This window comes from Trachypithecus francoisi, unplaced genomic scaffold (assembly GCF_009764315.1).
Source record: "Trachypithecus francoisi isolate TF-2019V2 unplaced genomic scaffold, Tfra_2.0 Lachesis_group4, whole genome shotgun sequence".
NCBI lineage: Eukaryota > Metazoa > Chordata > Mammalia > Primates > Cercopithecidae > Trachypithecus > Trachypithecus francoisi.
In genome coordinates, this window is record NW_022681469.1 from 104,499,748 (window position 1) to 104,514,664 (window position 14,917).

General features: G+C 43.1%; 1 protein-coding gene across 1 annotated transcript in view; it reads left to right on the forward strand.

Annotated features, from left to right (window-relative positions):
• WIPF3 (WAS/WASL interacting protein family member 3) overlaps nucleotides 1-14,917 on the forward strand; it is a 60,395-nt gene that overhangs the window by 8,946 nt on the left and 36,532 nt on the right. The window contains 2 exon segments of the mRNA XM_033192113.1: nucleotides 9,706-9,838; nucleotides 12,839-12,970. Of these exon segments, the coding sequence (XP_033048004.1) occupies nucleotides 9,706-9,838; nucleotides 12,839-12,970 (265 nt within the window).

Here is a 14,917-nt window from a genome sequence, read left to right on the forward strand (position 1 = left end):
CAGTAAACCAAAGTCATGCCACTGCACTCCAGCCTGCATGATAGAGCAAGACTCTGTCTCAAAAAAAAGAAAAGGAAGTCTAGATTCACTTACATTATCTTCTATAACAGACAGTACTGTGGAAACATCTTGAACTTTCTAGAAATTTTGGAATTTTCCCTTGCTTATTTTTGTTACCTTTGTCTCCTTTCATATGTGAGTAGTGTTCATAACCACTATTATTTTAGAGTCAACAAAGGGAGGCCATATGCCAAAGACCCTGTTGCCCTGCAGCCAATAGGGAGACAAGCAAGGAGAGAAGAGGCCCAACAATCAGAAGAGAGTGGTGGATCAGCAGGGCTGGCCCATAAGAGGTTCTCTGTTACCTGACAAAGGAGTTTCAGGTACAGCTTCTTTACAGTTGAGGGTATCAGCCATACAGCATAGGGTTACTCTGTGCACTTTCCATTTTAAGTCCTCTCAGTCCCCCTGCCAAGGTGGCTGCTGGCATTTAATGCACTCATCAGGCTCTTCTCAGAGCCTGTCATTCAGCCTTGGCCGTCCTTTCTGGCTCTGGCAAAAGCCTAGCACTTAGCTCCTTTGGCCCCAGCCTTCTTCAACACTCCACTCAGTGTCTGTTTCAACCCATCCTCCCTTTTTCTTCTCTGATGCCCCTTTCCTGCCCACTCCTTCCTGCTCTGGCTCTCACACTGCTTGCAAGGCAACATCTACCCTGTCTTTGAGCCAGAGAGCAGTGGGACCACTCCATCCTCCTCCCAGCTGCAGGTCTGTCTTGTATTTGCTGGGTATAAGAGGCTGTGTTGTGATGAAGAGAGTCAAACTTGCCTGGACTCACTGCTCAGCTCTGTACTTGGTAGCAGTGGATGGTCTGCTTCACCCTTGTGCCTCATCTGTAGACTGGACATAATACTCATAACTAGTACCTACATGATAGGGTTGTTCAGGGCCTTTGAAATGAATTAATACATGCAAAGCGGTTGGGACAGTGCCTGGCACATACAAATGCCTTCCCGTTTCTTTTTATTATTGCTATTGTCATTGTCACCCATTGCATGTTGCAGCCCTCTTGTTAATTCCCTTACCCAAATGCCAAAGTCACTGCTGTGTGCACTCTTAAGTAGAGAGAAGGAGCCGGGCCTCTGTAAAAGATTGATTATTTCAAATGAGAAAGAGAAGAAGGAGCCATAGGGACCTTTGAGGTTTCGAGCCTGGATGAATGGGGAGAAGCCCTTAACAGAGCCCGAGGGCCAGCAGCACGACGAGTTGGAAATAACAACAGTAATGTTATTTCATTAGTTTGGATATTAATCTGCCGGGCAGGGACATGTTTCTTTTTGATAGTACTTTTTGTCTAGAAGAAATAGAAGATATGAAACCTGACACTGTTACAACTATGTATTATTTATTAGTTATTCCTGGTGCCATGCCCTTGACTCCTGACTCTAGCCCCCTCCCCTTTTTTTTTCTTTTGAGTTCATGAGATTGTTCTTTCTAGTTCCAACTTAGGTTTGAAGGTCAAATTTTCTCATAATTTAAAAGTTAGTCTTAGAAGCCTGAGAATATTGGCATCATTGAAAAGGAGAGAATGGTGTGGAATTGAATTCACATCTCTAGGGACACAGTGGCCAAAGGATAAAAAGGGTGAAGACATTAGGAAGAATCAGGGCTGAAATGTGACCTCAAAAAACAATCACTTCTCTTCCCATACCTGCTTGCTTTGTGGGAGCAGATAAATGTCAGGGGAAGCAGAGTCAAAGATCCAGAGACTAAGGTTTCTATAGAGTTCATGTCAACAAATACTGATAGGTTGCTCCCACAGTTTTTTTTTTAACTGGATTCACTGGTAAGAGAAAGTGGAGTGGCTTAGTTTTTGCACTCAAAAATAAGGAGCAAGACCAATATGTAGAGGCTATAATACTGGGCAAGATACGAGCAGTGCTGCAGAGAATTAAAAACGATGTGCCTCGGCAGTGGAAAAGCAGATCACACAAGGAAAAGTTTAGTTGAGAAAGTTCAAAAAATACATTTTCTAAAGTAAACTGTATTTGATGTCAGGAGCTTCACAGGGAGATGAAAGGTTTGGCAGATATGGCAGAGCTGGGTGTGGGGCATCCCCAGAAGAGGAGGTGGCCTGAGCACGGGCTTGGAAGTGGGAAAGAAGAGACACAGGATAAACCCAGAGCAGCTGGAATGAGGCTCCAACTGGCCAAGGAAAGATATCTTGGGACAGTATGGCTGAATTCCTTGATTCGGTAGAGACTGGTGGGCCATTGAAGCATTTTGGGATAGAGGAGTCAATTAGCACTTTAAAAACGATCATTTGAAGGAGAGATGAGAGTCCAGTTTTGGAGACCAGCCAGGAGGCTCTGGGTCTAGAAAATAATGAGAAGTGTGTGCGTGTGTGTGTGTGTGTGCACATACACAAATATGTAAAATATATGTACGTGTGTGTGTATATGCACATATATACAGTGATATGTTGATTAACAAAGGGGATATGTTCTGAAGCATATACATTGTTAGGTGATTTTGTCATCCTGTGAACATCATAGAGTGCACTCACACAAACCTGCATGGTAGAGCCTACTGCACACCTAGGTTATGTGGTATGGCCTGTTGCTCTAGGCTACAAACCTGTATGGCATGTTACTATACTGAATGAATCCTGTAGGCAACTGTAACGCAATGGTAAGTATTTGTGTATCTAACCATATCTAAACATAGGAAAGGTACAGTAACAATATGGTATTATACTGTTACAGGGCCACTGTCGTCTGTGTGGTGCATTACTGACTGATAAGTCATTATGCGGGGAATGTGCACACACGCACACACATGTACATATGCCCCTCCACCCCGAGCAAAACATCCTGGCAATCTTACCCATGCTGCATCACCACTCTTTTTTCTTTTTCTTTTTTTGAGATGGAATTTCGCTCTTGTTGCCCAGACTGGAGTGCAATGGTGCAATCTTGGCTCACTGCATCCTCTGCCTCCCAGGTTCAAGAGATTCTCCTGCCTCCGCCTCCCATGTAGCTGGCATTACAGGCATGCGCCACCACACCTGGCTAATTTTGTATTTTTAGTAGACAGGGTTTCTCCATGTTAGTCTGGCTGGTCTTGAACTCCCAACCTCAGGTGATCCGCCTGCCTCGGCCTCCCAAAGTGCTGGGATTACAGGCGTAAGCCACTGCACCCCACCTGTATCCCCACTCTTAACACCATGCGTAGCACAGAGTTAGCACTCAAATCTTAAATAATATTGGGTTACATTAATATTCAAGGGGTTCGCTTTACTGATTCCTATTTACCGTCTTTTCAAGCCCCCTCTTTCCAGCAGTTTCTGTGAACTACTTTTATCAGTTAAAGTAACCATCACGTGCATTTAAAGACATGTTTTTGTCTAGTGTCTGATCCACCATTTATATGTTTAATGTCCTTTTGAATTGATAGTTATGGGGTAGTTGAGTCTCTAATCCCTGCCTCTGAAATCTGTCTGTATCTGCCCAATTTACACGTGTCCCAAATCTCTCTTTCTCCATGTTTCTTCATTTCTACTCTTTCCATCCCTAACATTTATTCTTATATTTTTCTGATTATTCCCTACTAAAGAGACTTATATTACTGGTATCAAAATTCTCATTGTTGCTAAAAATTAGTACTACAATGTATTGCCAGATGTGCAGTTTGTAGTTGGGAAGGGATTGACACACAATAGAACTGCTTGATAACACTGGTTTGGGTAGGAAAAAGCTGGCATTTATACATAAACTCATGGTACCCCGTGGAAATCCGGGCAAGCTCAGCAGGCAATACTAATGAGGCCTCTGATTTTTTTCCACTGAGTGAGATGGAAAGTCATTGCAGATTTTGAGTGGAATAACATGATCTGGGTAGCAGATGCTCTGCTAAGGGTAGGCATGTTGCTCTAGGAACACAGATAGGGCTCTTCATCTGACCTTCCAAGATCAAGACGCCTCTTGGGAGAGAGCCAAGAGACAAGTGTAAAAAGAGCAGAGATCAACTCAAGCTGAGGTTTGGAGGTGAGCACCAGCGTGGAAGGCTCAAGGAATGGAAAGTCTGGGCTGGTCACTAAGGGCCTTATGCAACGTGAGGGGATTTGAATCCTCAGGATTCAATTCAAATGGATCCAGCAATGAATGACACAATTAATGATACATCTTTTATAAAGATTACCCTGACTGCTGTGTGGAGGAGGGCAAGGAGATGTGAAAACCACATAAGGGAATCCAGAGGTGATGAATGCCTGCATCAAGACATCATGGCAGCGATGGAGAAGAGGTGACAGATTTCTGAGAAATCAGGAAAAACAACAGGAGTTTGCAATGGACTGGCTGTTAAGAATAAGGAAAAGGGATGAGTATGAGGTGACCTTTACATCCCTAAGTGAGGAGGTGACAGCCGCAGATAATAACCAAGTCATGAAAGCGGATGAGATAACCTTGATGGGTAGGCTTGTTTCATGGATGTAAAGAAAAGAACCAGACTCATAGCTCATAGCCCCAACAAAAGACCCCCCTCATTCTGCTTTACCTCCAAGGAAGCAAAGGGGCACAGGGTGAATCAGTTCTGTACTCCAGGTAACAGTCACAGGTCTGTACACAGTATTGTTTAAGATATCAGACCTTGGCCAACATGGCAAAACCCCATCTCTACTAACAATACAAAAATTAGCTGGGCGTGGTGGCATGCACCTGCTATAATCCCAGCTACTCCGGAGGCTGAGGCAGAAGAATTACTTGAACCCGGGAAGGGGAGGTTGCAGTGAGCCAAGATCATGCCACTGCATTCCAATCTGGGCAACAGAGTGACACTCCGTCTCAAAAAAAAAAAAAAAAAAATCAGGCTTTAGAAAAGAAGGTTAGCAGGTACATTCTTTTTGAGCATGGCTTGGAATTGGATATTTGGGTTTCTAAAAATGAGACTTGGAACTGTTAGATCTCAATGTACCTCATTCTAGAACAACTTGACTTATGCACATATGGGGTGCAGGGAACATTGTGTCAGACCTGACAGGAGAAAGTTAGTTTTTTAAGCAAATATTTCATGTCTCTCTTTTGGATTCCAGGTTCTCTGTGTTCTCCTACATAAAGATGACAACAGTAGAAGGGAGACATTGCCATTCTGGCTGTCCTTGGGATTCAGACTTGGTAATGAACTGCAAATACCCTGGCTGCTGATGTCTGTCTGCCCCCAAGTTTTAGGAGACAGGGTAGGCTGAGGGCTGGGGTGATGAGCAGGCTTGTATGCCTGGAAACCTGAGCACTAATTTTAGGTTTAATGGCCACATTGGAGAAGCTACCTTTAGAAGACTGCAAGGCTGAAATTGTATTAAAATGATAGGGTTTGGATCCTTGTTGAGAGAAATGACCTACTAGATTAGAATTGACCAGCTAAGATTTTTATTAGCATTTTTCACAATTACGAGTATTGGAAAGGTGAGGATGGCATATGGTGACAGGGTGACAAATAGCAGGAGATGTGTATGTCAAAGTTTTGATCTGGGCTGGACTGTCATCTCCCTTCCCCAAACTATGCCATAAGGCAGTTGACTCATTTGTTGGAATGACAAATGGACATGCGAAGGCTTTTATAATGTATCAAGGTGAGAGAAAAGGCCCCTCACTAGTTTTTTATTCTATCCTTGGCTTTGTTAGGACTGTTGTTCAATTTTTGTATTTCTAATCTCACAGGCACACTTCAGGCTTTCATCCTTTATAACCAAGGGGATGAGCTAAGGTGCATATCTATTCTATGATGGTTCATCTTTTGGGGATTCTGGGCTATCTCTTTTGAAGCTTGCTGTAGAACTGAGTCAACAAAAGCTTTGTGTGAAACCCAACAAATTGTCACTACTTAAGCACCATGTTAATGAGACAAAGTAAGAGTGAACTTGGAAGTAATGTTTTGTTGGTTTCTTTTGTGTTTTGTTTTGTCTGTGTGTGTTTTAGTTTTTGGTGCATAGTTTTGCCATGGGAAAAGTGTTCAGGAATGGCTTTCTCTCCCTTGACTGTGTTTTTAGTGAAGTTGCCCATGATCAGGATTTGCGCAACATGAAACGTTCAGTGATTATTTGAAAATCCTTTCTTTCCTGTTTCTGCATCCTGTAACCAGAGTAACAAGAATTCTTGGGGTGGCAGGAGGTTTTTTAAGACAGCAAATTATGGTTGAATTGTCAATAAATATTGCAGATGAAGTAGAAATGACTGGCTTTGTGGAATGTGGTCTTCAATATGCAAATGGATATGTCCTTTTGTGCAAAACCAATTAAGTCTAAATATACTGTATATGGTCGCTTTTGCCACAGAGTTGTTAATTCCTTCCTGCCTCACAGGAGAGGAAAGGATTGGCGAACACCATATTAAGATCAGGTGAGGCCGGGCGCGATGGCTCACGCCTGTAATCCCAGCACTTTGGGAGACTGAGGCGGGCGGATCACAAGGTCAGGAGACCGAGACCATCCTGGCTCGATGAAACTCCATCTCTACTAAAAAAATACAAAAAGTTAGCCGGGCGTGGTGGCGGGCGCCTGTAGTCCCAGCAACTCCGGAGGCTGAGGCAGGTGAATGGAGTGAACCCGGGAGGCGGAGCTTGCAGTGAGCCGAGATAGCGCCACTGCACTCCAGCCTGGGCCACAGAGAGAGACTCCGTCTCAAATAAACAAAAAAGGATCACGTGAGAGAGCCCTCTAGCGGGAGATCATCAGGGCGTTCATCAGGGCTGACACTGGAGCAGAAGACAGCCGAGAAGTCAGAGAGGGAATGTTAAATTTAGCCCACAGGGTTGAACTGCACCGTGTAAATAAACACACTGTGACTTGCCATGTCCTCCTGCTGACTTGGAAGATGTTTACTAACAAATCTGCCCTGTAGAATTGTCAAGAACTTATTGAGAAATGTCCAAAGTTAAAATCTTCATTTTAAGGACATGCAACTTTCTTCATAGTGCTCACCTGAAATGCCTGGCCTGGGCAAGGTCAAGGAGTGGAGGATACATTTTGGTAATAAACAGTCTAAATTAGATGACATGACCCTCCCCTCCAATCCCCAAGGGCTAGTAAGGGATGGGATTTTCTCATCATTCCAGTTGCTTTTTTAAAACAAATAACCCACCAATCTCACCCTTGCCTTCCCCAAGGCTCCTTTGAGTTGGGCCATGAATATTATTATAATTCAGTGGGTTATCTTTTTATACCTAGAAGGAAAATTACAAAGCACACTTTTTTTCCCCAAAATCCCTGACCATGATGCATACCTGAAGTTGTAATGTCAAATTCACACAAAAATTTTCATACCCTCTTAGCTACAGTCATGATATTTCTTTGGTCCCTTAATTTGTCATTCATTATTTATAAATAAAATGAGAGGAAACTTTAAAAATGTTAAAATTTTGTAGCTTAAAATGAACTCATGATATTACTGGTTTATATGGAGTTTTTAAAAGCATATTGTATGGGAAATGCCCTGCCTTTCTAAAATAAATAAATAAATAAATAAATAAATAAATAAATAAATAAAATCTCCAGTGAATCAAGATTGAGGCTCCTTGCTCACCACTTTCTTGTTGACCATCGTTCATAAGTCCCTCTTAAGGGTTCAAAAGCTTGTTTCCAGGCGACAAGAATCAGACTTTGAAGCCTATGCCCTTCAAAGCCTGCATAAGGTTTATAACCCACGCAGTGGAGTTCACCAGTGAAAATGTGGACTCAGCACATTTTAGCCAAAACCACAACTGCCTCTGCTTCTAGTCTGTGACACAAGAGAGCCCATGAGTTTCCAGTCAGCCAACCTGGTTTGTCCTTTTTTAAACAGAAAATGGCAATAGCAAGGATTTATAAATACTATTTATACTCCAGGGACCCGGACCCTCCAAGGTCTCATGTCTTCCTTGAAGCCTGCTCAGCCTGAAGAACATGGTCATTTCTGGACTCTTGGTGGCCTTCCTCTCTGGGGAACCAGCATGGCTGCCCAGTCCTGTGCTGCGCGTTGCACAGTGGCTTAACTTGCTATAGTGTATGCCTCTCTGCCTGGTGCATGCATATGCCCTTAAGAGCAAAGACAGCTCTGATACCCTGGGTCTAGTTCATTCATTCGCTCACTCACTCAAGTCATTTATTCATTCGTTCATACAGTAGTTATTGAGCCAGATCCAATTATACTCTTTGGGGATATTTTTGTGAACAAAACAGACAGAATCTTTTTTCATGATGTGGAGTCCTTGGGATGTATGAACATTCAACTCATAATCACAAATTGAAATTTTCCACAATGATAATGTAAACTTATACCCTATGATAAATGTGACAGAGGAAAAAGGAATATGGTACACTCAGAGAAAACAGTGAATGGCCTTATTTAGATTTTGGGTCAGAAAAGGCCTCTGAATTGGTGATATTTAAGCTGAAACCCAAAGATACATGGTATCCCCATACAGCAGGACTAACAAGTATTTCTTGCTTTGAGAAATGATCAGCCATTTCTAAGGTCACGTGGTTGGTATGAACCTTCTTACTGTGGAGAATCCTCCTGGCTGTGGCTTCCAGGGCAACCCCTTCCCTCCTTTATTTGCCACCAACCTCCCCAATGTTCTTTCTGGTGTTCCCTGGCTCTAATAACCCATGGAAACCTCCACCATGTCAGCTAAAGCTACAGCTGAAGTGAAGCAGCTGTATCTCAGACCTATTTGCAGAATTAGGACAAAAGTTTTTCTTGCAATATATTTATGAAGCATTTAGCAGTCCATTAGACACTTATCCTAATAAAAGAGCATGTGTCCTTGGTAGTCACGGTGTTGCAAAGTGAAAAGCACATGACCTTTGGGATTCAGCTCATCTGGGTTTGAACCCCAGCCCTGCAGCCTCAAACAGACGATTTCTTAGTCTCGGTTTCCTCATCTGTAAGATGAGGCAAACTCACAAGGTTTTGTGAGGACTAATGTAACACACCCAGGCACAGAAGGCAGTCACCAGACATTTACTGTCATCTTCTGCATTCCCTTTCTCCACAACTTTCTGACCTCTATGGTCCCAGTTTCCCCTGAGCTCCCCAGTTCTCCATCTGCTCCATGATCACATGAAGGCCACCATCCCCCATTCAAAGCCAGCTCCTAGAGCATGAATCTGCTTCCCTTAAGAGGCACAATGGGCCCAGCATGAGCCACCTAGGACCCAATAGCAAGGAGGATGTGAGTACCTAAGGACTGAGCAAGACTTCAGTCCTGCTCTGGAGAATAGTCCAGGGGATGACGGGGCACAGGAGCAGCTCCCATCGTCAAGTGGGGAATCAGCCAAGGATTTGGTCCAGGAGGGGACCTGGGGCACCAAGCAGGATGATCATTCAAAACCTGAGAGCAGGGGCCGGGTACTCATGGACAGAAGCCCTGGGGTGGGGAGTGTAAGAGAGAGGAAGGAGGGGCTATGATTTAGGGCTCTCTAAGACCCCCAGGAGCTTGTGCACAAGATAGGCACTTGGGACTGGTCATCTAAAATAAAGAGTCCCTTCTAGGTCACCAGGTAAAGAGGTGTGAGCAGGACCCAAAAGTGTCTCTCCCGTAGGTAATCCGAGATCAGCTTTGGCAATGGGATGGGGAAGACAGAGAACTGCAAGAGGAGAAACTGACAGCAGATGGGACATTTTGTTTATCTGAAAATGCTATTATAGTCAAATCCTTCTTACTCCCTTACAGGTAAGCACAGACACCTCCAGCTTGCGAAGGGCAGATCCAAAAGGCCGGAGTGCGCTGCTGGCTGATATCCAGCAAGGAACTCGCCTGCGCAAAGTCACGCAGATCAACGACCGCAGCGCCCCGCAGATTGAGAGTAAGTGAGCAGCCCAGCCAGGCCTCCTGTGAGCCAAGGACAGGCATGTGAGGCACAGCCAGACACCCCTGCTGGGGCCACAGCTGCTTCCCAGGACACATACAGAGCCATCTCAGACCTGCTCATTGGACAGGCCAAGTGGGCGAGAGAACCAGAGCTTTCGCTCCAAATCTGCAAATGGTTTAGAGCATATCTTCCATCCTTTTCAAATGCTAAAAAGAAGAACTCCGCAATGGGACAACTTTTTAAAAATTATGATAAAATACACATAACATAAAATTCATCATTTTAACCATTTTAAAGTGTTCAATTGGTGCCAATTATTATATTCACAATGTTGTTGCAATGATCACCTCTATCTAGTTCCAGAACATTTACATCACCGCTAAAGGAAATCTCATATTAGTAAGTCATTCCCCATTAGTCCCCAGCCCTTGCCAACCTAATCTACTTTCTGTCTCTCTGGACTTGCCTATTCTGATATTTCAAAGAAATGGAATCATACAATACATGGCCTTTCGTGGCTGGCTTCCTTCACTTAGCATAATGTTTTCAAGCTTCATAGATGTTGGAGCATGTATCAGTACTTCACTCCTTTTATCATTGAATGTTTAATTATATGGACACACCATGTTTTGTGTATTCTTTGTAGTGTAACATTTAAAGATCACTCACCCTGTGTCAACGTGGTCATTAAACTCAGTGATAGAAAGTGAAGGGCTCAACATTTTTTTAAAAATGCAAAATTTTTGCTTCACTTTTCACAAGGAGAAAGATGTATTAAGAATTCTGTTTCAGAGGATATGACTGAAGCTTACTGTCTGCTAGAATGTGACAGAGTAAATTGAGTCCTGTGCTCAGGTCAGATGACCCACACTGAGTTCTGGTTCTGCAACCAGACAAATCTGGGAGCCTCTTTGAGGCTGTTTGGTCATCTGTGAAACGGGGAGACAATACCTGGCTCCTTTTTTGTCTTGGTCAAGATTGTTGGAAGTTGAAATAATATATGCAGAACTTTTTAGTACAGGTCGAGCATCCCTAATCCAAAAATCCCAAATCTGAAACTTTTTGAATGTCGACATGATGCCTCACATGGATGATGAAGATGACGTTGTTAACCCTGAAGAAAATGTGCCTCCAGGTGACATGGTGGAAATGTATGATGGGTTTATTGAAGGACAAGAGCGGCGTACATTCATAAGAGAACAAGAACTCATGTCAGTTTACAAAATCAGAGAGGCTTCTGAGACAAAAACCATTTTTAATGAGGCAGATGACTCTGGAGGAAACATTTTTAAAAGACAGCTAGCAGAATGCTTCCTCAAATCTAGAGGACCTACTTCCTGGTCTCTCAGTGGTGTCTGATGTTTCTTCTCACCTGAAACAATGAGATCCAGTGTACAGTAACCTTTAATCAACACAGCATTGCAGGAGACTGAAAGCCTGCCTTTGTTTGTTGCTGCTGTAACATGTCTAACAGCTGATCTGGGTATTCTGGTGATTGTGTTGCTTAGTTACCTTGAACACATTATTTCTTTGCTATGTTAATGGTATGCCATATTTTTAACTGCTAAGTTCTTATGTGTGAAGAAGTGTAGGAAAATGATTGCTTATTGGTAGCATAGAAAGTCAGTGTCAGGAATGATGGTGATGGACAAACCACAGACTGACAACTTGGGAGGATAAGATGGTGACACCTTTGCTTTCTGATGGCTCCATGAATGCAAGCTTTGTTTTATGCACAAAATTATTTTAAAACATTGCATGAAATTGCCTTCAGGCTATGTGTAAAGGTATATATGAAACAAATAAATTTCATGTTTAGACTTGGGTCCCATTCCCCAAGATATCACATTATGAATATGTAAATATTTCAAAAAAAAAAATCTGAAATACTTGGTCCCAAGCATTTTGGATAAGGGATATTCACCCTGTAACGTAAGGTGTTATTATGTCTTCCTATGTTCTGCTATGATATGCATGATGGTAATTCTTAAAGATAGTCCTAAAAATATAATTGTATCTCCTATCTGTAATTATAAATGTCAACACACAGGATAGACAAATTTTTAAAGAAATATTTTCAACATGGAGTACATTAAAAATTAGCTTCTGGTTAAACCCATGATCAAATTGGTTAAGGCTAATTAACAGGTAAATCAATTTCATCGAAACACTCACTTCCTAATCATTCTCATGAGTAAGTAATGTATAATATTAACACTCAGAATAATCTGGCCACTTTCCTCCACCAGTGGGCACTGTGCCCTAATTTCTCTGTGCATATTAGCTTCTGGTTGTAAATATTTTCTGCCAGGAATTCTTGTCTAAGCTGAGTATCTTCTCATTTTCTGTAGTTGGTAATCACACATGTCTGGAAGGCTGGAGTTAGTGATACCTTTCCTCAGGGGCCCATGATCTTTCTGTTCCATAGATGAAAAGGTTCAGGGAGGCATGAGGGGCTGAGGGCATGAGGGCTGGAGAGACAGGAAGGAAACTGCCAAGGCACAATCGTTGCAGGCTTTACCTCTTGCTTGCTGTTCTGGTCAGTGCTCTGTGGACAAGAAGTACAATGACTGACTGAATTAAATCTGTGGGTTTTCTTTGTCTAGTCCTCCATAGCCAAGTTGAAAATAAGAGCAGCTCTACATCTACGACGTTTGGGTTTTCTAATTCAAAGGTGCTGCCAGTTGCTCTGTTAGCATCTACAAAATGGCAGTGTTCAGGTCCTTTTGTTTTGGTCACTTTTCAGGGGAGTTGGGCACATATGGTTAGTTCTTTGGTAGGGCTGGAGAGGGCAGGGCATGTGAGTCTACAGGGTATCAAGGCAGAGGGTGCCTGGAGAAGATGCTGAGTGAAAGGATGACATTGGAGGTGGGTGGGAGAATGGGAAGGCAGACAAGGGCAGTGGTAGACAAGTGTTAGACCATGGTCTGAAATGAGACCTGGCTGCTCAGCTCTGCTCTCAAGTCCTTGCCTATTTGTGTCTTCTCTCTAAAGGTTCTAAAGGAACCAACAAAGAAGGAGGAGGTTCTGCAAACACACGAGGTGCGAGCACACCTCCCACCCTGGGAGATCTGTTTGCTGGTGGCTTTCCTGTATTGCGACCAGCAGGTCAGCGGGATGTAGCAGGTAAGGAAGAATTCATTCTGGCTCCCTTGTGGTCTGTATCTCCTTAACTTGTGGAACCATCTGGGCAATCTACACATGCCAGTAAGCAACAATGGTTTTACTGAACAGTCATGATAGAGTAGAAGATCATGTTCTTGGGACCTTAAGCACTGGAAACTTCCAAAGTACAAAATGGTTCTTGAGAAATCTTTTACATCATCATCCTGTTTAAATTATTCCATTGTAATAGTTGAAAAATGACTTGTAATAATGTGTAATACTTAGGGATGGCGTGATGGTAGCCCAGACTGCAAGGTGTATATCGACAGAAGGTCTAAATTGTAATAGAACTTCATAGTGACATCACTGTGGATGCACTAGCAATGCATGAGTTGTAATGATTCAGTCTTCATATCAGTTAGGTACTGCTGTGTAACAAAACACCCTAAAACTTAAAAGCTTTAAACAATCGTTTTTTAGCCTACAATGCTGTGGGTTAGCAGCTTAGAGTAGTCTCGGCTGGACTCCCTCTTGCATCTGTAAAGAACTGCAGGTCGTGTCGGTAGCTTTGCTAATCTTATATTTCTCATATTTTTCCAACCTCTGGGGCCTCAGCTATACCCACTCGCCTGACTCACCTCTATCCACATGGTCTCTCAGTATCCAGCAGGCTGTCCGGGCCTCGTTTTCATGCCAGCAGCAGGGTTCCAAGAGAGAAGACAGAAGTATAAATAAAGCCTCTTGAGGCTTAGTCTTGGAAGTATTACTAGGATGTAACTTGGAAGTCTAAGAAGTATCACTTCCTATCACATTCTCTTAGCCAAAACAAGTCACAAGGATGGAGAAATAGACTTTGCCTCTTGATGTGAGGAACTGTAAAATCATATTTCAAAGATTATGGAATCAAGTATAAGTGGGTAATGAAGGTCGTGTCTGTAATCAGTCTACCTCAGTGATTTTTGTTTCAGTGGGCATCAGAGGTTTTGAAAGTATTGCATTAAAATTGAACAAATACAAATTTACTCTGAGAAAAAAAACAAACAAACCTGTTTTTCCTATTCTTGTTCTCTTTAACCACCAAGCTGAATAAACTCCAGGAATACCATAAATACAGGAAATACAAAGGCCCAAACATTCCTGGTACTGGATGTTCCATTATGTGACTTTGCTAACTTTTTTAATGGCCTCTGTGACTGTTTAATGTTATGGGATGCTTATGCTGCCTCACTCACTAATAAAAGTCCAGCAAAGAAAAAGACGCTAGGATATTTTGAGATCCAACTTGAACCTTCTCAAGGGCCATGTTCATTTCGTCGTTTTTGCTGAGGGGTTAGCAGGAAAGGTAGAGCACAAGGTCTTCCTCAATAAAGACAGCGGATATTCTTCAGTGCCCTCTTCTTTTTCAAAATTTCTGAGTGCTATCAAACAAATATCCTTTGGAATAGAAGGCTTCCACCAGTTTCTCTTCAGAGAAGATGGGGAGAAATGGGCCCCAGTCAGGTTTTCATAGGAAGCAGCCAAAAATAGCCAGCAGGAGTCCTACTGGTCTGCTTGTCTCCAGTGGGACATAAGTGTCAGAAGTTTGAGCCACTGTAATAGGGAAGACAAGAATTTATCTCTTTAGAGATGGAGGTCCATAAGGAAGTGACTAATGATGCCTGTTTCAGGATGGAAACTCAAGGAGAAAGCCACCAGATAAACACATGGACCAGGTACCATGTCAGGGCAAGGCAGGCCATGGCTCCCTGCTCCCAGCCCTTTCCCGGCAGCCCCCTTCTCATCAGAGGAAGGGACTTGAGCCTTTGCTCCCTCTCTGAGCTTCTGGCCTACCTTTCTTGGTGGTTCATGCCATCCCCTCCACTCACGCTGTTCTCCTTGCTGCTCTTCACACACCAACATGTTGCTGCTACTGGGCGCTTGCACTGACTCTCCCTTGGCCTGAAAGTCTCATCTGCAGGTGTCCATGTG